The following is a 25,764-nucleotide window of genomic DNA, read 5'->3' as shown; positions in this document are numbered from 1 at the left end:
AGTCAATTTCGACAGATAATTGAGACCAGATCACAACGATCCATAGAATGAAATTTATATTGATGGAAAGCCTCGGATGTCTAGTTTTCACATTTTTTTACGGCTTGTCAATATCATTTTTCAAGAAGACGTTATTACTGATTTAGTGCAAGAAGGTCAGGCTGCGCAAGAATCTGAGGTTGGACGGGAATTTATGTTTCGAAGCCCAAATCACACCGAAAAGCCCGAGGAAGAGTTTGTGCATCATATTCTGACCAAATGGCATGATGTGAATGGTTGGAATAAGTCATCAAGTTCAATAGTCAATAGAAAAACTCCACCTAAGCACGTGAACCCTAATTCTTTTAGGTTTTAGATTTCCTACGCAACAAGAAAGATGAAGGCAACCTCTAAGCATATAAAAGGGAGGTCAATCGGCAGCAGCTCTCTCTCTCTCTCTTCCTCCCCTTCTTTAGTTTGTTTTGTTTCTTCACTACTAGAATAATGTCATTAGACATCGCCACTATTAAATCGGTCAGGATTGCACCTGATGTTAAAAATCGTTTTAACATCAGTTTGTGAAAAAACCGATTTCTATTGTTATTATAGACATCAGTCACTAACTGAACCGATGAGAAAGGTTTTGTTGGAAAAATTTTTAAAACTGCGGAGGGACTAACTTTAAAAATTTTGAGAACGCGCGGGGACTAAAATTTCATTCCCCCCCAACAGTCCAACACTTAGTATTTTTTCCGCTTTCTCTAAAATTTGGAACCCAACCCCAGACCTAGCCTCCTTCTCCAAGCTGACTGCATCGACTCCCGATCTCCTTCTCCAAGCTGACCTGCGTCGACACCCGACTTCATTCTCCAACCTAAGCCTACTGGAGCCACCTCCAACCTGACCCCGAGTCCCCGACCTCGCTCTCTGACCCTGAGTTCCCCTGCCTCGCTCTGACCCCGAGTTCCCCTACCTCGCTCTCTGACCCCGAGTCCCCTACCTCGCTCTCTGACCCCGAGTTCCCCTACCTCGCTCTGACCCCGAGTCCCCGACCTCGCTCTCTGACCCCGAGTTCCCCTGCCTCGCTCTGACCCCGAGTTCCCCTACCTCGAGCTTGAGCTCCGATCTGACCTCGAGCTTATTAGCCGACCTGAGCTTGTCATTCTCCAACGTCTAGTCTCGTAGGTCCTCTCTCTCTCTCTCTCTCTCTTCTCTTGGTTACCACCAGTACTGATTTTCTGTCTGGTTTTGATCTAAAGTTCAGTCTTTTTTATTTAATTCTTGTGTATTTGAGTTGGGTTTGTCTTTGAATGGCTTAAATGTGTTGATTGTGTTTGATTTTTGTTCTTGCACATGTTGGCTGTCAATCTGCAGAGGAAGATCGTAGATTGAAGGTTTTCAAGGAGTGGTTTGAAGGCAAGGACTGTCTTGACATTGGCTGCTCTTCTGGGGTTATCACTATACAAATCGGTAGTTATTCTTGCTTATAATGATCATCATTGTGTGTTATGAGTTTATTAGCTATGGTTTATTGTAATTTTCCTCTTCTTCTAGTCAAATGGAAAGAAGAGCATCAATCTGGGTATTTGATTGCCCATTCTGTTCTTTTTGTCCTTCCGAATTCTCATGCATTGGTTTGTTGCTTTTGTTATAGTGGTTTGATCCTGTTCTTTGGTTTTCATGGTAGTTGTTTGATGCTGTTCTGCATTTACCTTTTGTTATTGTTTTGAATTTTCGGTTTGTTATTCTGGAGCTCTGCTCTTGAAGTCATTATTATTAAATGAAATCTGTATCACTGAAAATTTATGTTGAAGTGAATTTGAAGCAATCTGTATCTATGTAGTTAGATGTAGGCAGTTAGGCATTTAAGCATTCATGGTACAACTGTTTGATGTTTTATTGGATGTGTTGAATTGTCATGTAATTGCAGCGGTTAGTCAACATTGCCTTATGATCACCCAAGATTGCAACCCCCTGAACCTTCCACCCTAAACTCTAAACCGTGAATATGAGCTATTGTTTTCTGAATTGAAGTTCTTTCAATACTGTATACTGTGCATGTTTTGCACAATGAACAATACTGAGAAACATTAATTCAGGCGAATTTCAGACTTAAGGTTTAGAGTCAGTATACTTGAGTTAAAACTCTGAACCTAACTTTTCTATTCTCAAGTACCGTTGAATCTATTTGGGGTCCAATCGCTATTACATTGGTTTCTTTTTCATTGCACAGGTTATTCATGAAAATCTGGAAATCATGTTATCACTTTCTTTGTGCTGTATGAATTTTGAGTTGTGAATAATGACTTTGTATTTCTTTTTTACTTCTCCTGTTGGCACTATATACTATGGTTATGCTCCTCTTTCATTTGCTGCTTCAATGAAGCGTTGCTAGACTTAAATTTATCTAATCCTCAATTGATATGCTCCTCTTTCAAGTTTATGTTTCTCTGTTTCTTGTTGCTTGTGGAGCTCTTGTCCACTTTGCTTTGATTGTTTTCCCAAAAGAAAAATATGATTATTACACTGATCATTTGCTAGCATTAAAGCTGTCAGTTGAATGTGAAGGTATATATTAACTAGCAATTGGTTATTCGCAGGTCAACATTCATTAGTGACCAAGATCTAAGGGTTGCAGTATGAGTGTATCCACAAGGAAACAAGTAAGTGATTTCTTTTTACATGTTTAATTTGCTGAAATACACTTCATAAGAATTTCTTAAGTCTAATACTAACTAGCAGAATAGCCCGCGCTCTGCTGCGGGTTTGTTTGCTTGTTGCGGTGTTCTAATCCAACATTATAATATCTTGTCTGAATTTTCTTATACATATTTCTGAATTCAAGTGTATAATGAAATAGGAACCCCAAAAAGAAAAAGAAAAGGAAAAAAGATGGTGTAGAAGCCAAGATACATTATTCCGCAAATGTACATGGAAGTACCTATCCCTATTAAGAAACAAAACAATCAAACCAATCTAAAACAAATCAGAAAACAATATCACCTAAAGTCCAGAAGCAATAAAAAATATGAAGTACAAAAAACTCTGATCTAAAAATTTGCAGAGAACCAAATCAGGGGGAGAGAACAATAAGTTGTGAAGTTGAACATATTGACGTCATAACTAACACAATCCAACATTCATAGACAGGGAGATAACAATCACCAAAGTTACAGTAATCAATTCTCTAAACCTTTGCATACTTAAGACTCCATGTGCTGAAATTCCTTGGCTAACGTCATCTGCATGTGCTCACAATCTGAAAATCCCCCACTGAACTAATTCTCTAGCTCTCTACACTGTTCCTGCAATAAATAGAAAGAAAGTTACAGTCTTGGCTTCCTCTACATATTCAATTTGTCAATCAGAGCATGTAGTCTTTTTATATCTAGTACTTCTTTCTTTTACTTAATTTCACAACATCAGCATCAATTTTTTAGAGGTAGGAATTAATCACTGTAAGAGCCTTACTTAACTTTTGATTCATTCATTGATGACTTGTATGCAATAGCAAAATATCACAGATCCCACAAACCAAAACCAAAACCAAACAGGAGCAATTACTTTATGAACCCAGGAAGCAAGCAAGATAAATAAAAAATTGAGGAATTTGAGCAGTGATATGAAAATCAAAATGAAAAGTAGCAAGATTGAGAACTCAGTTCCATAATTGCATGATTTGTTACTCAAAGATAACAATATAGTTCAATCTAAAGTAACTTGCAATTACTGTGAAACAAAGAAATGCACAGAAAAAACCTAATAACAGTAGATACCTTGGGTAGTGGCCAGATCAATGAGAGAACCAGCTGTAGCCACTTGAAAGGTTGCAGCCGCCATTAGTAGAGAAACCCTCTTTTTCTGTCCAACAAATAATAACCATCAATACAGACATCACAAAACACATAAGACTGCAGGAAGTTAAAGAAAGAAGCAAAAACAAAAGATTCGAATATAAAGGAGAAGAACAAACTACCAAATTTTTTATAAAACCCAAATGAAAAGTATTAAGCAGTTGGGGAGAGCAAAGTCATACCTCTACTTTCAGCTCACCTACTGCATCAGAGAACTCTACAATATTAGATACACGCTGATCCTTTGTTTGAAGACAAACCTTTTGATATACGCTAAAGAAGTCCACCCCCACAAATGTTCTCTGCAAATTAGTTAAGTATCAAGCAAACATCACCACAGAGTGAAACCAAGTATTTACTTTACAAAATCCTAATTCTGATCACCTACAGATTAGTACACACGAAAGTTCTTGTTTTCAATTTCGGTCTCCATTACTAACATCCATATCTTTACACATAACACATTGCACATATTCATCTTTTATATAGCTATTATTTTCTGGATCTTGCTAAAGAAAATTTAATCCAAACTTAGGCCAACTTTCAATAACAATATTCGGAAGAACATCTAAAAAATTGGAACATCGTAATAATCATAAAAAATGAGAGAAGAAAATCAAAGAAAGATAGGAGATTAGAAGAAGACAGACTTGGTCTTCCCATACTTGTACCATCATTTGTTCAAAGATGCAAGGGTCACACTTAGAATCAAAATCTTTATTTCATTGAATCGTAACCGTATTTTCATATGATTTCCATTTCTGAGATGTACATAAAACATGTTGGATGTTGCATTTATTTTGAAAAACAACAAAGCAAACAGATCAAATCTATACAAACTCATTCCAAAGTCCTAAACCCTAAACAGTTTGAAACAGCTAAACATAAAATCTATCAAATCTATTAGTTTCTATAGTATTTGAAACAGCTATACTCTTTGTTTCAATGCAATCACTTTGTATAGATTTTATGTTTAGCTGTTTCAGATACTATACAAACTGATTCCAAGTCAAAAACTAAACATGAGTCTGTGACTTTCTGCAAGAAATTACAAACCTTTACATCAATATCAATGAAAAAGTGCAAGCCACAGAAACCCAATTTGAGATCAACCCATTTTCAAAGAGAGGATCAGTAAATTTCGGCAAAAGGGAACAAAGAGTCACAGTTTGAATGCATTGAAACAGCAATACATACCCAGAAATTGCTCGAATGAAATAAACGAATATAGTAAAGGGAACAAACTGATAAACCAGAAATACATAGTACAATATTTTAACTGACTTTACTATTGAAAACTATTGAAATTTCAAAAACAAATCCGTAAACCAAACATGTAAGAAACAGCTATTAATGCTTGATAAACATATCCACAATCAAAGACCATGAAGAATATTTTAAGAAATTAAGTACAAATTCCACAAAACTATACACAACCGAAAACAAACAAAAGAAAACCCTGTTTCTGAAAATCAGTTAATAGCTGGCTTTGTTTTGGCAAACTTAACAAACTAAATGATCATGTTGCATGCTGCATATGTCGCAAAGCTAAGTTTTGGCCACTGTTTATATTGTCATCTTTTAATTTGTTAACTTGTCATTAAAATTGTAATGTTAATAGGTTCTCCAAGGCTTTGAAAATCCTATGAAATAATAGAACTATATTGGCATCCTCAATATTCGCTCACTTGAACTACAAAATAACTCAACTTTGGCCTAGAAGCTTGTATACAAATCAAAAAGAGATGAACATTTTCATGAAAGCTAAAGAATCCTTGCTATTTAGATAAAATGTTCCGAACAAAGAGAGAGCATGAACATTAAGGATGAAACTGGAGCATACTTGTCATTCAGTCTGTCCCTCCGCATTTTCTCTCTACAGGCTTTAGAACCAAACACATTGCACAATCTGGACCTCGCACTGTGATGGAAACAGTACAGATAATTCAAAATTGCATCATGAAGAAACAGGGGAGATGGATGTCCTCTTTCCCTTGATTGATATCTTTTCTGTTTGCTACGCAAAAACAAAAATAAGACAAAGAAACAAAACCAAACAAAAAACAGTGAACTTACAGCTTGGAACAAAAAACAGTGAACAAAAAACAAAAAACAAACTTGGAACCTGGAATTCACAGCTTTGTATTTTAATTGTTGGTGTCTTTTTCTCTTCCATTGACACTTAATGACCTCATGAACATTTTTCAAACATTTCTGGGGCCGCATAACTCAATTTGGTAGTTGGCATCTCCATTTGAGTAGAATAATAGCAATCCCAGTAAAGTAAAGATTATTATTTCAGTATGGAACTATGGATAAGTGAATTTTGAAGTTAATTGTTCAACTATTTGTTTGTTTTCATTTACTATGAAAAATGTGAATAGTGTCCTGCTTCTGCTTCCTTTTCTCTCTAATCAATACAACGTAACACATGCATTGTCTTTGTTCTTATTTGACTGTCTGAGAATATATATGTAAGTTATTTCATTTTAGAATAGTAATGCTTACTGTTAGATTACATGTACATACATTTATTAATATCAAATAAGATTACAGGTCCATCTTATGTTTGTTAAATGTACCTGTTCTAAATCTTGGAAGAAGACTTATGCTTCTGATACAAATTCAGTTTGATAATATTTTAATTTTTATTTTTTATTTTTATCTCTGCAGTAAAGGTTTCAGTTATGATCCTCCATTAGCCCTTAAACATGGCTTACTAAAGGTAACATGAAATTAAGTTTGATTGCTATTTTTGCTTTCTTTTTTAGGAAAGGATTGAGATCAATTTTTGTTGTCACCACTTCTCACTTAGTTCTTAATTTTAGTATTGTCGTGTATATCTTGCTTTGTGTTGGGGCAGCTGGAATGTTGGGTTAGTTAAAATATCTGTGGTTTATGAAAACCTCTTTTTTGGTTTATAGCAATTGCAGGCTTTACCTCATCAAAACCAAAAAATATACTCATTAGCATTGTTTTCCTTTGTTGGTTTCAATGAGTCTGGATTATAGTGTTCATAATAGACTTCATGAGAATGTAATCCAAATGGTTAAATTCAACCAAACTGAAATAAGTCGTAAATATGGAGCTTTCATGATAATATAAATTTCATAGGAGAGAGCACGTTACCTAAATAAAGTCTGATGTTCCTGCAAGGGGTCAAACTGATATATACCACCCTCTTTGGTATATATTTATGTATACTCAGATTTATACCTTTAAAAAGTTTCATTTAAATTTTCAGTTCTAGGCACCATTTGTTTAGTTGAGAGAGAAGCATGCACCATTATAATTTTTTCTTTCCAGAATGTATTGGATAAATCTGGGTTTTGTACTATTTCAAATACTGTGCAGTAGAGTTACAATTGCCCAATGTAAAAATTTCAGACTTTAAGGTTTAAGGGAGTTGAACCCAGAATGACTTCTTTTCTGTTAAGGAGTTAACCACCTCTTTGAAATAAGCATGTCTAATACATGTTAGTATGTGGTTTTGCATGGTCAAATTATTTCACACATAAAGCAGCCGAAAAGGCCAATCACATTTTGGAATTTCCAGAATTTATGAGGGTTGAGGGGCTACCCTATATCATAAACTAAAGTTTTATTATGACATTTCAGGTCAGCTGAATAGCAAGGAGAGGTAGTTGGCAGCAGCAGTTTTGGGAAGGGCTAATCCTTGTTGACGCTTCCATAGTCAGGTTAGATTTTCATTATTTTCGCATTGCTCTTCGGTATTGTTTATATGAATTATTGATTTCCAGTTTGTTGTTTGATGTCATGACTTGATTGATCGAGTGTTTTCTTTTTAATTTTTTTTTTAAATGTTTCAGTCATGGATAAATCTTGGATTAATGAAGATAGGAACACTTTAAAGTATGAAATGGGTGTTGAAACTTTCTTGATATTTGCCGAAGATAATGCCATTGACCCAAAAAGAATTCCATGCCCTTGCTCAAGATGTGTAAACTTTAAAATGAAGTCGATTAAAGTCATTAGGGGACACCTGTTTGATTATGGCTTTAGTTTGAGCTACACAAATTGGATTTGGCATGGAGAACCTACTTTGTCCTCCTGTGCCAGTATACCTATTGGCGGCCCTCCAAACCCTCAATTTTGTTCCGAAACTGTTAATATGTGTGAAGCTGCCTTCAATGAAGGTGATTATGATAAGGAGTCGTATGAGTTCAGTAGGTTTGTCGAGGAAGCAGAAAGACCATTATTTCACAATAGTGAACACACCAAGTTAGAAGCATTAGTGCAACTTCACAATTTGAAAGCTAGGTTTGGTATGAGTGATACTTGTTTTTCTGAGTTACTCGCCACTGTTGGGTCTTTGCTTCCGAAAGATAATGTATTGCCTCAAACTCTGTATGAGGCAAAGAAGACTCTCTCCAATTTGGGCCTGCAATATGAGAAAATACATGCATGTCCTAATGACTGCATATTGTTTAGGAAAGAGTTTTCGGATGCAACTATTTGTCCCAAGTGTGGTCTCTCTCGTTGGAAGCTGAAGAAGGATAAATCTGTAAAAGTGGGGCAACCAGCCAAAGTCTTGTGGTACTTTCCTATAATTCCCAGATTTAAGCGCTTGTATAAATCTGCTTCAGTGGCTGAAATGCTTATCTGGCATGAAGACAAGCGAACTCAAGATGGATACATGCGCCATCCAGCCGATTCTCCTGCTTGGAAGTTGGTTGATTATAAGTGGCCCGATTTCGCTTCTGAATCAAGAAATCTAAGGTTAGCATTATCAGCTGATGGTATTAATCCACATAGCTCTATGAGTAGTAGATATAGTTGCTGGCCTGTAATATTGGTGACGTATAATCTTCCTCCCTGGTTATGCATGAAGAGGAAGTTTATGATGTTATCTTTATTAATTTCTGGTCCAAAACAGCCAGGCAATGACATAGATATCTACTTAGATCCATTGATTGATGATTTGCGATCTTTGTGGGATGGGGTTAGTGATGTCTATGATGCACATAAGAAAGAATACTTCACTCTTAGAGCTGTTTTATTGTGGACCATAAATGATTTTCCCGCATATGGAAACTTATCGGGGTGCACCACAAAAGGGTACAAAGCATGTCCAATATGCGGGGACAAAACTTCTGCCGTGCATTTGGGCCATAGTAGAAAAATGTCTTATGGCAGCCACCGTAAGTATTTGCCACGCCATCATCCATATAGGAGACAAAAGAAGGCATTTAATAATGAGCAAGAATTTGAAGTTGCACCAGCACCACTATCCGGAGAGCAAGTGTTGAAGAGACTTGAGCATCTAAACTATGAGTTCGGGAAGGGAAAAAAGAAGAGCTCGGCTGCAAATGGAGCTGGTCCTTCTTGTTGGAAGAAAAAGTCAATTTTCTTTAACTTGGAGTATTGGAAGTCGCTTCATGTTCGCCATGTTCTTGATGTCATGCATATTGAGAAGAATGTTTGCGAAAGTTTGATTGGTACTCTGTTAAACATGCCTTTTAAAACAAAAGATAGTGTTGCTGCCCGCTTAGATATGGTTCAAATGGGTGTAAGAGTTGATTTGGGTCCGAAAATTGGGGAGAAAAGAACATATTTACCTGCTGCCCCATATACTTTGTCGAGGGCGGAGAAGATAAAAATTTGCACTTCCCTATTGTTTATGAAGGTCCCTGATGGTCATTCATCAAATATCAAAAATCTGGTTTCCATGGATGATTTGAAATTGTATGGATTGAAGTCTCATGATTGCCATATGTTGATGCAACAATTGCTTCCCGTGGCCATTCGTTCGGTGCTTCCCAAACATGTCAGAATTTCTATAATGAGGCTGTGCTTCTTCTTTAATGCTTTGTGCACCAAGGTGGTCGATGTGTCCAAGTTGGATAAGCTGCAATCTGATTTGGTGTTGACGTTGTGTGAGCTGGAGAAGATATTTCCTCCGTCCTTTTTCGATATAATGGTACATCTAACTGTGCACCTAGTTAGAGAAGTTCGATTATGTGGCCCTGTTTATTATAGATGGATGTACCCATTTGAACGATTTATGAAAGTACTAAAGGGCTATGTTCGCAATCGTTTTCATCCTGAGGGTTGCATAGCTGAGAGCTATCTTGGAGAAGAATCTGTTGAGTTTTGCTCGGAGTTTTTACAACAATGTAGTTCAGTTGGTGTTCCTAAGGGTCCATCTAAGCTCTCTGGCCCACTTTCGGGTGCGAAGCTGAAGTCAATAGATGAAGAAGTCAGAGACCAGGCACATCTTCATGTGTTGTTCAATAATGCTGAGGTGGATCCATATAGAAAGTAAGTACTTTCAGCCAAGTATGATTTCTCTCGCATGTTCGAATATTTTTATAAGCACATTTTTGATTTTATAACTCTTGTTGTAGGGCACATAAGGAGATTGTGGAGCAGCTTTGGGGAGGGAAGAAGAAGAGCAAAAAGTGGCTACAAAGTGAGCACAATCGTACCTTTGCCGATTGGTTTCAATCCAAGGTGTCCGCAGAACTTAAGGAAAAACCTAACAATGTTACTCAAACAGTGAGGTGGCTTGCTGGAAAACCTAGTTTTACAGTTTTTACTTATGAAGCCTATCGATATAATGGAGTTAAATACTTCACAAAGCACCGGGACAACGCTAGAGCTGTCCAAAATAGTGGGGTGTCCTTGGTGGCTAAGACAATGCAGCTATCGAGTGCCAAGGATAAAAATCCGGTGGAGAGTGATATGACTTTTTATGGGTTTATTGAAGAGATTTTGGAGCTCGATTATCATGATTTCAAAGCCCCTTTGTTTTTGTGTCGATGGGCAGAAAATGAAAAAGGAATTAAACAAGATGAGTTTGGTTTCACATTGGTCAACCTTAATCGACAAGGTCAGAAAAAAGATAAATTTGCTTCTGCTGGTCAAGTGAAGCAAGTTTTCTATGTTGAAGATCCCCTTGATGCCAACTGGTCAGTTGTGTTAACTACCCCAAATAGAGATTATCATGATTCTTTCTATGACGATGATCTAGGGGACACCACCATGGAACATCAACCATTCTGTGCCGAAATTCCATATTGTGATGAAGATGAAAATGAGGATGATTCTGCTTACATAAGAGACAATGTTGAGGGGCTTTGGGTTGACCAGTTCACCGCTCCAAGAGAGTAAGATGTGAAAAATTTGTATGGTATTTGCTGCTAAACACTTTGTTATTTCTTTTTTATATGAATTTGGACAAATATGTGATATATATATATATATATATATATATATATATATGGTATTTGATGGTATTTGATGCTGAAGCATCAAAGGTTTATTCTTTTTTATATGAATTTGGACAAATATGTGATATATATATATATATATATATATATGGTATTTGATGGTATTTGTTGCTGAACACTTTGTTCTATCATACTATACTTTCCTCCTTTGTTTCCCTTATATAACATTTTATTTATCAATTTTCGGTATATTTCAGGTAGCAATGGGTTCCAAGAAGGGAATTCGAAAATCACCAAGAGGCAAAAAATTAAAGAGAAAAGCTGATCTGGAGACTTCTCATCCTGAGACTGATGAAGTGCTTGAAGAAAAAGAAGAATCTGTATCAGCCAACACTATCACGAGCACCGAATCAGTCAAAACCAGAGGGAAGCGTAATGTGGTAGCACTGTACAAGGTCTTGGTCAAGAAAGCTTTGGGAAAAAAGTTTAAAGTATCATACACCGAGACGGGCAATCCAAATGGAAGAATCAGACACACTCTGCAGTCTTACATAGGAATGTTGGCGCGGACCAAGGTGCCCATCAATATTGTAAGCTGGCCCGAAGTGGATGGTGACTTGAAGGATAAACTTTGGCTCGATGTTCAGGTAAATTTGTATGGTATTCTTTGTCATTGAACTGCTTATGAGTAAGGTCTTGTCACTGAAATGCTGCTGTTCAGAAACTGAACTATGAGTTTAGTTCAGTTATCTTGATGTGCTATCTAGATGCTGATGAGCTTCTTTAATTGAGATGCTACGTATGATTAGTTTGTTCATTTAAACCGGTGTCCTATTGTATTTGAAATGCTGCTGATGGATAGTTTAGTCTATTTATTGTACTTCATTTGATACACTAAGCTGAAGTCATTTCATGCTTTTATGATATTTGCATAGGAAACATTCAAGGTAGCCCCTGAAAGCAAGAAACTGGTATTGACATCTGCTGGCACTAAATGGAGAGCATTCAAGACCATGTTAACACGAAAATATGTGCTCCCATACTTGGGAAAGAAGAAGAAGTTGAGAAAGCCACCGAGTCAATATAATTTTGTTGGGAGGGAGCCATGGAAGGATTTTGTAAAAGAGAGGACTACCGAAAAATTTCTGGTATGATAGAATATATGTATAAGCATCTTATGCATTTATGGTTTCTATGTGACAAAGAAACTCAGTTGGGTAATATTTTTTTTTTTATTTTTTTTACTGCAGCAACTTCATAATGAACAAAGTGAACGAGTTAAGAAGAGAAAATATCATCATCGATTATCAAGAAAAGGATATATTGGACTAGAGGAGGAGCTGGTTGTAATCTTGTGCCATTTTTTAAAGTTTTTTTCCTATTTTTGATGAGCATAATGAAATTTGTTAAACTGAATTGTATAGTGTATTTACTAGCTAATAGTTTTAATCTTTTCACAGAGAAAGACGTTGCCCGAAGGAGAGGTCATTGATCGTGCAATTATGTGGAAGAAAGCCCGTCAACGAAAAGATGGGGACATAGATGAGGAGGCTAGAGGTGTGGCCACAAAGATAGTAAGTATTTTCCTCCATGATTTTTTTAACATAGCTGCTGATTATTAGAATGAATTCTAGTAAGTTGTTCAAATTTTTTGTTTATTACCTTGTGAAGCTTATATTTTTTGTGGTATCCTATTAGGATGATTTGTTGGAAAAGAAAAGTAAGGGTGAGCTTGAGATCTCAGGGAATAGTGATGTTCTTTCTCAAGCATTAGAAACTCCTGAACATTCGGGTAGAGTGAGAGGCGTTGGAGGCTTTGTCAATCCCTCAACCTACTTTAAGATGCCGAAGCAGAAAAGGATTAGAATTACCAAGGCAGAATTACTAGCACGTGATAGAGAGCGTGATCGTGAATTGGAAGAGACAAAGAAAATGCTCGCTGCACAACAAGCAAGGACAGAAGAGCTTTTACATAAAAAGATTGCTCAATTAGAAGCACTAATAACAGGGAAGACACCTTACACTTCACCTTTGAATGTGCATGTTGTAGGAGAGAATACAATTTCTCCTATATCGGATAAAGGGAGTTTCCAAGATATAAGAAGAAATACCTCCAATATTCTTGATGAACCGAAGGTGAAACAAGAGGTTGACGACTGCGAGGTTGTTCCTCCCCCTACTGAAATGGTAAAAATATATTTTCTGATGCAATTCCAGTATTTTACATCTTATTGAATTTCTGTAATATATTTTAATTGGGTATTTTTGGCATATGGTTCTTCATGTAGGGTGGCACATGTGAGTTAGCAGTGGACACCATTAGCAACATAGTTGCTTTTGGTACTGTTTTTGATGAAGAGGATGTCAGTAGGGTGATACATGGAGTTCCAATGAAGGAGGGGTGTGTTAGGGTGTCTGTGGATGGTGCCATTCAAGAGGAAGCACGACTTCCTTTCCCAGTGGGTGATGAGATGGAATTGGTTGGCCAAGCTGTTGGAAGTCATGTGGCTTGGCCTGAAGAGCTTGTTATTCGAAGAGTGAATAAGGTAAAGATCTAAATCGGATCAGTTTGATTTTGCCACTGTAGGATGTGCATGAGTGTTGAGTTTGATTTAGTAGGAATTGGGTTGATATTGCCACTGTATTTGCATGAGTGTTGAGTTTGATTTAGTAGGATCAGTTTGATATTGCCACTGTAGGATGTGCATGAGTGTTGAGTTTGATTTAGTAGGAATTGGTTTGATATTGCCACTGTATTTGCATGACTGTTGAGTTTGATTTAGTAGGAATTGGGTTGATATTGCCACTGTATGTGCATGAGTGTTGAGTTTGATTTAGTAGGATCAGTTTGATATTGCCACTGTAGGATGTGCATGAGTGTTGAGTTTGATTTAGTAGGATCAGTTTGATATTGCCACTGTAGGATGTGCAAATTGAAGTCAGTTTTGATTAAAGAAAGATGTGATTTGCATATTGTGGTTTGAAGTGAGTGTTGAGTTATTGAATGTGTTTATTTAGTAGGACTTTGTTAATTGAACAGTGAATAAAGTAAAGACTTAAATCTGATTTGCATATATATTGTTGTTTGAAGTGAGTGTTTAATTTCTATGCTGACAGAAAAAGAAAAGAAAGATGGATTTTGTCAAACAACTGTTTGACAAAGCTGAGCTAAACCCGTTTGTGCCCAAGCGTTGTAAGTTGTTGTACAAGCATGCCAAGACTATTATGAGCCAAACCAATGAGTCGATAAGGACAATGTTGGATGATAGTGTCTTTGGGGTACAGAAACAGCTCTTCATATTGACTGAGAATGTCATTGATCTCTTAGAAATGAATAAGATTGGCCAAGGAGTGATAGCAGCATATATGGCGTAAACACCTTACTCGACACCAAAAGCTTGAATTTTTTTTTCTCCTTTCCCAAGTTTCAGCAATTTCATGCTTATTATATATCTTGACACAGGAACCTACATGAGACTCTCCGTGAGAGAGATGAGTTGGATACTTTTGGCTTCATTGATCCGGCAGCCACATATATGTGTGAGAGATCGGAATTTGTCCCTTACTTGGTGAATCGGTTGAAAGAGGGTAAGGGTGATCGTATATTTTTAATGGCCTACAATCCGGGGTAAGTTTTCATTTTATACTTTTAGTCATGGATAGCATGGTGCTTAGTTAACCGATTATCATGTGGGTTATGTATTAATGTAGGGAACATTGGATATTGACAATCATTTGGGAAGATGAGATTTATATCGTCGACCCTTTGCCAAAACCAGTGCATTACAAACCATGGGAAAATGCAGTGATAAAGTAAGCTTGATATTATTGCTATCTTTGTGCACCAAGTGATATTATTGCTGTCTTTGATGTTAATTCACTGTCTTTGTGCACCAAGTGATATTATTGCTGAATATTTCCTTGGTGGTGATGTATGCAGTGCAGTTAAAACTTACAATGCTGAAAAGGGGAGGGTTACCAAAGTGCCTAAGTTAAAATTACTTCCGGTAAGCATAGTATTTGTGGTTGATCGAGTTACAATATATGTTTTACTATGATAATTCTCTTTCTAATTCAATAACATGAATAAATAGGGCGCACCTAAGCAGCCGGGTGGAGTTGAGTGTGGTTATTATGTTATGCGGTACATGAAGGATATTATTAATGATGACACGCTTTCGTTTTCAACCAAGGTATAAGCATTGTAATTTGACAAAAAACTATGTTTTTAATATTGGTGTATCATTATGACATACATTGTTATATGTATTTGTAGTGGGCGGTAAAGGATCGGAAAGGGTATACCCAACAACAACTTGACGAGGTCCGCATTGAAGTAGCCGACTACTTACAGACTCTGCTGTAGGTTCTGACCAGTTTCTTGATTTTGAGTTAGGCTAGCTTTTAACTAACTTTTTGTAGCAATTATGAACAAACAAGAATACTAATTGCTAGGCTAGTCTTGTAGTATATTGGTGCATGAATTGGGGTTTTATTTTGCCCATTTTGTAAATTGTTAAGGATGATGAATGTCGGATATAATACCCCAATTTGCAATTTATAATTACAGTTCTATTTTGTGGACAGAATCCTCTTTATAGAATGTGATGTTTAGATATAAAGTTGAAATCAGTTTTAGCCATAAAAACTGATGTCCAGAAATACAGATACATCAGTTCTAAAATGAAAATCGATGTTACTAATATATCCAGACATCGGTTTATTGTTAAAAACGATATACTACCGAGTGCCAGACATCAGTTCCGAAATGAAAACCGATGTTACTAAAACATCCAGACATCGGTTCATTATCAGAAACGATATACCACCGAGTGCCAGACATCAGTTCCGAAATGAAAACCGATGTTACTAAAACATCCAGACATCGGTTCATTATCAGAAACGATATACCACCGAGTGCCAGACATCAGTTCCGAAATGAAAACCGATGTTACTAAAACATCCAGACATCGGTTCATTATCAGAAACGATATACCACCGAGTCCCAGACATCAGTTCCGAAATGAACACTGATGTTACTAACATATCGACACATCGGTTCATTATTAGAAACGATGTCTACAACAGTATTACTCATCGGTTTATTATTAGAAACGATGTCTACAACAGTATTACTCATCGGTTCTTAAATCAATAACGATGTTAAAACTCAAACTTGTGTTATATAATCTATATTTCTTTAAGCTTTAAATACAATAAAATGTGATTTTAACAATAGTAAAGCATGCAAGTTTGTTATCATTTATAGCCCCAGACATCGGTTTATTATAAGGAACCGATGTCTACCCGAATATTAGACATCGGCTAAAAACCGATGTCTGCATTTTCCGGATCTTTCTCATCACCCACAAAGACATCGGTTGGAATTTTTTTTCTCATCGGTTTTTGACCGATGTCTGGGGCTATAATTCTAGTAGTGCTTCTATGTTTAACAAGTTTTTATTAGTTAGGGGGCTGCTTGAAGCCCCTGTACATGAACTACAAGATGATTTGACTTTTGATTTTATTTTCTTTTAATTCAAGATGAGACTTTTGTTTACTACTTTTTTCATTGATGAATGATTGTTTGTATGCTTTAAGTGTACGCTTAGTATGCATGTTAGGATTCTAATGCTTTGATTGTTTGATGTCTGTGTCAATATAGTTGGACTCCTCAAACCTTCTAGAGAAGCAATTGTTAGTTTTCACTATCAAGTAAACTAAGTCCTAGGTTTCGCAAAGCACTAAGATTATTGCGATGCCTAGTGATGTCTCAAACTCTTTCAGATCTTAATGATCTCTGTATGTTAAATCTAATAAGCGTACTGATGCACTCAAAGCAAGCGCATAATTTAACCCTGAAATATCGTTAGTAGTATAAGCAAATAGGGATCGTTCTATCCGGGGATTGAGGGTACACTTGTAATTGTTAAACAAATAAAGAAAAGTATTATTTACAAAAATAAAATAAAGAATATAAATATATACAATTGTATAAACAAATAAAGAATTAAAATAATAAAGTATTATTTACAAAAATAAAATAAAGAATAGAAATATATACAAGTAACAAAATAAAAAGGGAGGGGGGTTTAAGAATTATAGAATTGAAAATTAAGATAAATAAAATAAAGAAAATGTAAAAACATATATACAAGGGTGGAACGCAAGGAACAAAGATCAAAATCAATTCCATGTAATCAAATTCGATTCAAACCCTATAATTGTTCTTCCAAGTCATGAGAGAGGAGTTGATCATGTGAAACATTCGAAAGCAAATGATTTCCCATATTTTACTTTTCAATGCTAATTAACCTAAGCGAAAGCACCTAGATTAATCCTATCAAACATGCAATCAAACCCTAGAAAGCTAGTCAATCATGCCATGTTTAACGCATTACACATAGAGAAAGGCTATCAACTCAAGTGTACAACTTAGTATGAATAAGTTCACCTAATTGCAATCCTCTTTAATTGAATTCGATTTTTGTCCAAAACCTTTACTACTTTGATTCAAGTTTACACAAAACGAAAAGTCGATTTCATGTTCTTAAACCTAGCACCAATTACATGCAAATCCTATAAGTGTCGACCCAAATAAGATAAACATATAAAAGTTTTCTACCAAGCAAATTCAATCGAACAAACTCACATAAGCAACTTAGAATCACAATTATGGAATTCGAAAACTTTATTTAAACATAGAAATTGGGCTTAAACTTTGCCCTAAACGTTAGGTTAACTAGAAACAAGTTCATACGAAATCAAACAAGGAAACCAAAAAGGTTACAAGGAAAAGGAACGAATTACACCGTGAGTGGAGATGGAGATGGAGAGCTAGATGGTTGGATCTTGAATCTTGGAAGCAAGCCTTCAAGGTGGATGATGGAGGATATGATCTTCACGGCTCCTTCTTCTTCTTCCTCTCCTTGCTTGAAAACGCATGACTTTGCAACTAGAGAATGGAGAAGGAAAATGGAAAGGAAATGGAGAGACAAAGAAGATGAGATGGATGAAGGAATTGGTTGGGAAAATGGAAAGGAAATGGTGAGACAAAGAAGATGGAATGGATGAAGGAAGATTTGGGAAAATGGAAAGGAAATGGTGAGACAAAGAAGATGGAATGGATGAAGGAAGATTTAGGAAAATGGAAAGGAAATGGTGAGACAAAGAAGATGGAATGGATGAAGGAAGATATTTTGAGAGTGAGAGGAGAAGTGTATTTATAGCCCAAAAAATGATGAATGGAGGGTGGAGATGAACATAAATGAAGGGCTAGATATGTTAGACAAATTTGTAAAAATATCTTCCCACTTGTTTATCACTTGTTCAACTTGAATTGATTTTCCTCCTCAAGATTTTCCACTTGGTTGCAACTTTGATTTTCCTCCTCAAGATTTTCCACTTGCTTGGAGGTCCTAAAAATAGAAACTAATAAGAAAAATAGAAACTTTCCTAAAATGAAAAATGGAAACTTACTAAAAATGATAAATAGAAACTACAAAAATATAAACTTTCTACAAATAGGAACTTTCCCAATCAAAGAATGGAAACTTTCCTAAACAGGATTTTAATAAGGAAATAACGTAAGAAATGTAGGGAAATGCAGTTAAAACGTCGCATTAAAATACTCCTATCACGTACCTTTAGATTGCATTGTTAGGGAATAGTTTAGGTGTAGAGCACTTCCTGCCTAGTGTACGAAGTAAGAAAGGGTAATAGGTTGTGTTCAAGCGTACCGAGCCAACCTGAGCATCTTCAGCTAGATTAATTGAATTAGGATTGAACAAATTATCTTGTGTGTGATTGTCCGGGGTGGATGCATCTTCCCTAACTATCTTCATCATATTGTTTTCAAACCATCTTAAAATATGTTTTCGTTACTTTCTGTCCTCTATCTCTTTGTATTTGTTTTGAATAGTAAATGATATCCAAAAATCACCAAATTTTGTGTACTGGACTCCCTGTGTGTCTAGTACATCTCTATAAATTTTTGTAATTTTCTGAGTAGTTTAGATTAGGTTTTTTGTTCGCTGGGAACAGTGGTCACTTTTGTGACATTGTTTTGAGTAGTTAGAACCTTAGTCTTCTGTGGGAAAGACCCTTGTTTACCCTTGCTACAATTGACAATCTTAAGTGTGAATAAGGAAAATCAATATTTTATAAATTTAGCTATCAGTATACTCTAAAACATCCAAATGCCTATGCTTAGAAAACACCAACCCCCTTCCAGGAGCAGACTTCAAGTGCCTCAAGATCCGAACTTCAGCTTCCATATGAGCCTTACTAGGATTATGCATGAACTGACAGACAACACTAAATGCATAAGCTAAATCTGGTATAGTGTGCGACAAATAAATTAATCTTCCAACTAACCTCTGATATCTTGCCTTATTCGTGGGTACTTGATCTGGATACTCGGCTAATCGATGTTTCTGCTTAATGGGTGTGTCAGCTGGTTGGCAATCGAGCATAACCGTCTCTGCTAATAAGTCAAGGACATACTTTCTCTGGCTCAACATAATACAATCTTTTTCTCTAGCAACTTCAATTCCAAGAAATATTTCAAACTCCCCAAGTCTTTCATTTCAAATTATGCTGACAATGCACTCTGCAACTTCTTAATCTCCTCAAGACCATTACCTGTCACCACCATGTCATCCATATAAATAATTAAATCTGTAACTTTACCCTTCTGATGCTTAAGGAATAAGGTATGATCTGAATTGCTCTGCCTGTACCCAATCCTCCTCATGAATGTCGTGAATCGGCCAAACCAAGCTCTTGGACATTGTTTGAGACCATATAGGGACTTCCTTAAAAGACACACCACCTTGACTCCAATGGAAGTACCATATCTCGGAGGCAAAGTCCATGTATACTTCTTCATTCAAATTAATCAACCTGCAAGAAGACATTTTTTACATCAAATTGTTGCAGAGGACAATCAAGATTAGCTGTTAGAGACAGAAGTACCCGGATTGTATTGATCTTTGCCACTGGTGCAAAAATTTCATCATAGTCCACACCATACTTCCGGGTATAACCCTTCGCTACTAGCCTTGCCTTATATTTGTCCACTGAACCATCTGAATTGTGCTTCACTATATACACCCATCGACACCCAACTGTTTTCTTTCCAGGAGTCAGTGATACTAACTCCCACGTTTGATTTTTTTCAAGTGCATCCATCTCCACAGCCATTTCTTTTGCCCACTTCTCGTCCTTCATTGCATCCTGCACTTTACTAGGAAGTGACACATAAGATAATTGATTCACAAAGGCTACATATGGTTTAGACAACCTATGAGTAGACACATAATTAGCTACAAGATATTTGGTCTTAGCACACAAACTTGGTTCATATTTCTTGGCAGGTTAGCCATGATCAGACCGTTATGGTAAGACTCATGTTTGAACATATGTAGAATCAGTTAAAGGAGTAACACTATTAGCCAAAGGTGGGTTATGGGACAAAGGCAAACTACTATGTACCTCAGATGAAGATTAAACAGGGGAAACCACTGATGGAGAGGGAGAGACTGAATGAGTAGGAGCTTCTTCTTGAAAGGTAGACGATTTGGCAATTGTCTTTTCTGTTTCAGAATTCACAATGCTCTGTTCGGCAGTTTCATGGTGAAGGGTAGACGATTCAGCAATTGCCTTTTCTGTTTCGGAATTCTCAATACTCTATTCGGCAGTTGCATGGCGAAGGGTAGAAGATTTAGCAATTGCCTTTTCTGTTTCAGAACTCGCAATCCTCTGTTCGGCAATTGCCTTTTCTGTTTCTGCAGGAGTGTCATTGGTTTCTGGGCCAATGGACATTTCCTATTCACTAAACGATCGATCGTTGGGCCCGTTTGGTATTGTCCTTCATCAAAAACACCCTCCTCCCCCTGACTATGAGCTGCAGAAGGTGGAAAATAACATGTATCCTCACTGAATGTCACATCTATGGTGACATAAAATCGTTGAAAGGGAGGATGATAACACTTGTATCCTTTCTGCTAAGTTCCATACCTGACAAAGACAAACTTGAGAGGCCTTGCATCTAATTTGGAACGTTGGTTCTTATGAAGATGGACATAGGCTACACAACCAAAGACACGAGTAGGAAGGGTATTAAGAGATGAGATAGAGACATAACTAGATAATATCTCAAATGGAATACGACATTGAAGAGAGGAAGATGGGAGGTACACAACACTGCCTCTCCCCAAAGGCATTTCAGCATATTGGCACTAAGAAGAAAGGCGCGACCCATGTCTAACAAATGACAATTCTTCTGCTCAGAGACCCCATTCTATTCTAGTGTTTGTGGGCAAGTGGTTTGGTGAACAATTCCATGAGATTGGAAGTAATCACAAAATGAATGATTAACAAACTCTCCCCCCCCCCATCCCCATTATCAAACCTAAATATCTTAATACTTGTATCATATTGGGTACGGACAAGATTATGAAAAGTTGTAAAGGCAGAGAAGACTGCATCTTTTGACTTAAACAAAACAACCCAAGTCAATCTTATGAAATCATCAATGAATAAAACAAAATAATGCATTCCAGAAAGGGTTGAATGTTTGGAAGGTGATAGGAGCATAAAATGCTATGAATTTATAGTTCAAACCTCTATACTTTTGCTTAGTTTATTCCTTAAAAAGATCAATTTAACTTAGTTATTTTCTTAGGTACTTTGAGAAGCAGTTAAGGAGAAAAGAGAGCTATTGTGGGACAATCAAGGCACTTCACATGAACTAGTGATGCAAAGGATGGATTATGATGATTCATTTGGTCCTAGAACTCAAGAGAAGATGGAGAGAGTTGGCGCTAAAAACCGTTGCAGAGAAGCAGAAAACAGAGTACAAGAGTCTTCCTTATTTTCTTCTGTTTTGGGAAGCTGTTTTGAAGAACCTTCGAGTGGAATTATGAAGAAAGGCCTGGTACCATTTGAAGATCACATGTTCTACTATAACTGAAGGCAAATAGTTGGTCCAGAATGATAAGGAGGAAGCTGGAGGCTGTGCTCAAAGTTGGTTCCTCGAGAAGACTGTTTCCATCAGCTTTTCAGGAAGCTTTTGCAATGACTTTTATACTGGACTTAAGGGATGATAATCATGAATTTCTCCACCCAAAATTTAAGAATATATGTTGTAGAGCAGTATAGAATCAAGAATCATCCAGAAAGGTGGTGTAATGAAGAAGTTACGATGCTGCAAAGATGATCAGAGGATAAGGAAAATCTGGAATTTCTGACAAGTCTTTATGCGAAGCATTTTCAAGACCGTTGTTGGGCCACGTTTCAAGAAGCTTTCTAGAAGGTTTTTGCACGGTTTTGAAGGGTGACATCAGAAGTATTATGTGGCAGAATATTACCTTCGAATCTGCTGGGAACCCTTGTCAAACTTGGAGAGGGAAATCAGTCCTAGTTGAGAAAGGAAAGTGAATTAAAGGCTATATTTTCTGAAGATATTCTTGGCAGATTTTGGGACGAATTTTATTGGATTTTTGCTGCATTATACTTATCAAGAGACTATTAGAAAGACTTAAGGAAGGTTCAGAAGATTGTGGGGCAGCCAAGCAAGTGGAATTGGAGAAGAATAAGGAGAACTCAACCCGGTTTTGAGGAGAAAAGTTAGGAGTTTGTAAACAATAAAAGAGGAGGCTTCTTGGCGTCAAAAAGAGACGATACCATACAGATTTCACGCCTCAAAAGAACCCTAGCTCTCTGATTTTCGAAGCCCCATACAAGCATAAGGAAAAAAAGCCACCAAAGTCGCCATCTTCCACCACCGTGACCATCCATCTTCAAGCAACATCCACCGTGCCTCTTCACTCTCTTTTTCTGCGACTTTGCTCTTTTATTTTCAATATGTTACTGTGTGTTTACCTTAGAACAATGAGTAGCTAAATACTTTTGTGTTAGGGGCTAGTTTGAAGCCCTAAACTATGGTTCAAGTTTCATAATAAATTTCTATGTTTTAGTTACTTTGTCGATGAGATTGTTCTTTGGTTCTGGATTAGATGAGTCTTTTATATGTATGTTTTATGTGGTTGCAAACATATAGGATATGCATGTAATTGGTGCTAGGTTAAATAGCAATTCACCTAATAGTTTTGTGATTTTAACCGAAGTAGTAAAACCTCTCGCCTAGGTGTGTACCAAAGATGAGGAATGCAACTAGACACGCTTGTTGTACTAGTTTGTACACTTAGATTGACATCCTTCCATATGTGCTTAATGCTTTAGAACTTGCTAAATGTAGGAGCCGCTTGTGATCTCTATGTTGCATGTTTTCAAAAGGTTCTAATAACGGCGCTTGTTCTTGTTAGAACATTATAGGGAAGTAATATAAGGTACTTAGCTTGCTTCTAGCTTTGTAACTTGGTCAATCTCTCTCTCAAGACTTAGTAATAAACATAGGAAGAAAAATTGGAACTTGGATTGTGTTTAGTGGTGGATAACGAACTCCTAACTGCTCATCATCATATTCACAAACTTTACTTTAGTTTCATCTTTTGGTCTTACTTTATGTTCAGTAAAATTAATCAACAATCCCCCCAATCGTGTTTTTAAATTTGTTTTATTATAGTTTCCAGTTTTCTTTGTTTTCTAGGTTACATAAATTGAAGGTGAACCCTTGATCCTTGGAGTAGAACGATCCCTTACTTTCACTACTACAACTTGACAACAAAAAGGGTTTTAAATTGTGTGCTATTTTTAGCAGAGCAGAAGGTCCCCATAAATCTGAATGAATCCATTCAAATGGCATTGTACTAGAATGAAAATTGGAAGGATAGCTAGACCTATGACTCTTAGCTACAGCACAAGTCTCACAATGCAAGCTAGACTCCTTTATTCCCAAAAATAGAGAGGGCATAGACTTCTTTATAATTCCAAAGGATGGATGGCCTAAACAACAATGCCACAACCACAACTCATCCAACAGATCAGAACTTAGTGTCAGGGCAACAAGATTTTGCAGACTTAGCAGTGCTTGTGTCTGTCCTGCGTACATGCAATCCAAGTGAAACAGTCTCTCCCTTAGGTCTCCCTTGTCAATTATCACCCGAGTGCAGAGATCCTAAAAGATGACATACATAGGATAAAAGGTTACAGAACATTTATTTTGTCTATTCAACTGAGACACAGCTGAGACACAGATAAGAGATAATGAGACAAAGATGGTACAAAGAAAACATTATGCAGAGTAATGGAAGGTGTAACCTGGACAGTCCCAATTCCTAAGACTGAAAAAGACTCACCATTGGCATTATAGACATGTGCTATGGATGGGGATGACAACTTAACAAAGAAAGACTTATCATATATCATATGATCAGATGCACCAGAATCAATTATCCATGTATTACTACCAGTAAAGCCAGAAACATGTAAAACAACACTAATTTTACCTCGTTTTTCCTGAGTTAAGGAAATATTATCCTTGGTGAGATCCTAGCCCTCCATACCATAGAACTCCGGTTCTTTCTCTAGTACCGATTGAATTGCAGCCTTGCCCTTCTGACCATTATTACCACTTTTCCACCCAGAGTTATTGGAGTTGCATCTCATAAGCTGGGGACATTGATTCTTGTAGTGACCAGGATGTTTACAATAGTTGCAAATCACTTGATTGTTGAATGAAGCTGCTCCCCTATTATAGTTCTGACCCAATTGGTAACCTTGTTTGTTGGACTGATATTGAGGAAATCCCCCTTGAGGAGACAAAGTCATGAGTGGGGAAGGTGTGGCCTGAACTGTCAAACCAGAAATTTTAGTGTGTAGATTCTTTGTGGTTGCCTTGTTGGATTCATCTTTTCATATGTAGGCAAAGGCTTGCTCCAAGGTTGGTGGAGTGGTAAGGCGGAGCAACTCATTCTTTGCACCCTCCAAGTGTGAATCCAAACCATCAAGAAAGATATGGACACGCATCTTATCTTGCTCTGCTTGGTATGTTTTGATATCAGCTTCACACGTCATAGGATTAGGGTGTCTATGATCAAGTTCTTGCCAAATGGTCTTCAAGCTTGCATAGAAAGTTGCAACAAATTGTCCACTCTGAGTCATCTTGAAGGCTTTGTAGTTCAATCCATGAATACGGGCAAAATCACTCCCATCATAATAAGTAGCAGCAACTGACACCCATATATCCTTGGGAGAATCATAATGTGAAAACAATTGCATCACTTCTAGAGTCATAGCTTTCTGAAGAATCCCCATCACATTGGTGTTTGCCGTATCCCATGCTTATGCTTTTGTTCCTTCTAATGCCTTTGTGATGCTGCCAGTAACATATCCCCACTTGCCAATCCATTGAATATGGATCTTCATAAGCCTTTGCCATAGCTGAAAATTAGTGCCATCAAGCGTAACACCAAAACAGGAGTTATCAGTCACGTTTTGAACAACAACGACAGCACGAGAAGTTGAAGAGGAGCCTTCGTTTCCTTCTTCATTGAACAACGAATTAAGGGTCAATTCTCCTTCCATTTTTCCTTCTTCAACTAGCAAATTTTGACAAACAAAAAAGGAGGAGAGGTTGATGGCGAGGTATGGGAATTTTAGGGTTTTAGGGCCAAAGGAAAAGAGGACAAAGACAAAGGACAAACTCTCAAGGAGTACAAAGATAAATTTGCAGTGGAAACAAATGAAACAGAGTCCAAAGGATCTCTGCTCTGATACCAAGTCAAACAGAACAAAGGCAAAGAGAAAGTTTGGGAATTCCTGATGTATTGATC

General features: G+C 36.9%; 3 protein-coding genes across 3 annotated transcripts; 2 read left to right on the top strand and 1 right to left on the bottom strand.

The window, feature by feature from the left end:
- The first annotated feature begins 7,665 nt into the window (after positions 1–7,665).
- Positions 7,666–10,967, top strand: LOC112177393. Its single transcript, XM_024315687.1, has 2 exons — positions 7,666–10,115; positions 10,202–10,967. The coding sequence occupies exons 1-2, from the start codon at positions 7,666–7,668 to the stop codon at positions 10,965–10,967; spliced, it is 3,216 nt and encodes a 1,071-aa protein (XP_024171455.1).
- A 322-nt stretch (positions 10,968–11,289) lies between these two features.
- Positions 11,290–15,462, top strand: LOC121050598. The gene is made up of 12 exons (XM_040511320.1): positions 11,290–11,673; positions 11,962–12,174; positions 12,277–12,369; positions 12,487–12,600; positions 12,725–13,213; positions 13,315–13,572; positions 14,144–14,397; positions 14,490–14,654; positions 14,738–14,839; positions 14,967–15,033; positions 15,121–15,219; positions 15,303–15,462. The coding sequence occupies exons 1-12, from the start codon at positions 11,290–11,292 to the stop codon at positions 15,390–15,392; spliced, it is 2,328 nt and encodes a 775-aa protein (XP_040367254.1). The 3' UTR covers positions 15,393–15,462.
- Positions 15,463–19,194: 3,732 nt separating this feature from the next.
- LOC112177392 (uncharacterized mitochondrial protein AtMg00820-like) lies at positions 19,195–20,851 on the bottom strand. The gene is made up of 4 exons (XM_024315686.1): positions 20,762–20,851; positions 19,995–20,263; positions 19,768–19,930; positions 19,195–19,329 (listed from the first exon to the last, which is right to left on the bottom strand). The coding sequence occupies exons 1-4, from the start codon at positions 20,849–20,851 to the stop codon at positions 19,195–19,197; spliced, it is 657 nt and encodes a 218-aa protein (XP_024171454.1).
- Between the last annotated feature and the right edge of the window lie 4,913 nt (positions 20,852–25,764).

Source organism: Rosa chinensis, chromosome 7, assembly GCF_002994745.2.
Source record: "Rosa chinensis cultivar Old Blush chromosome 7, RchiOBHm-V2, whole genome shotgun sequence".
Lineage (NCBI taxonomy): Eukaryota > Viridiplantae > Streptophyta > Magnoliopsida > Rosales > Rosaceae > Rosa > Rosa chinensis.
Note: the sequence above shows the minus strand (reverse complement) of the source record. Positions and strands in the feature narration are given on the sequence as shown.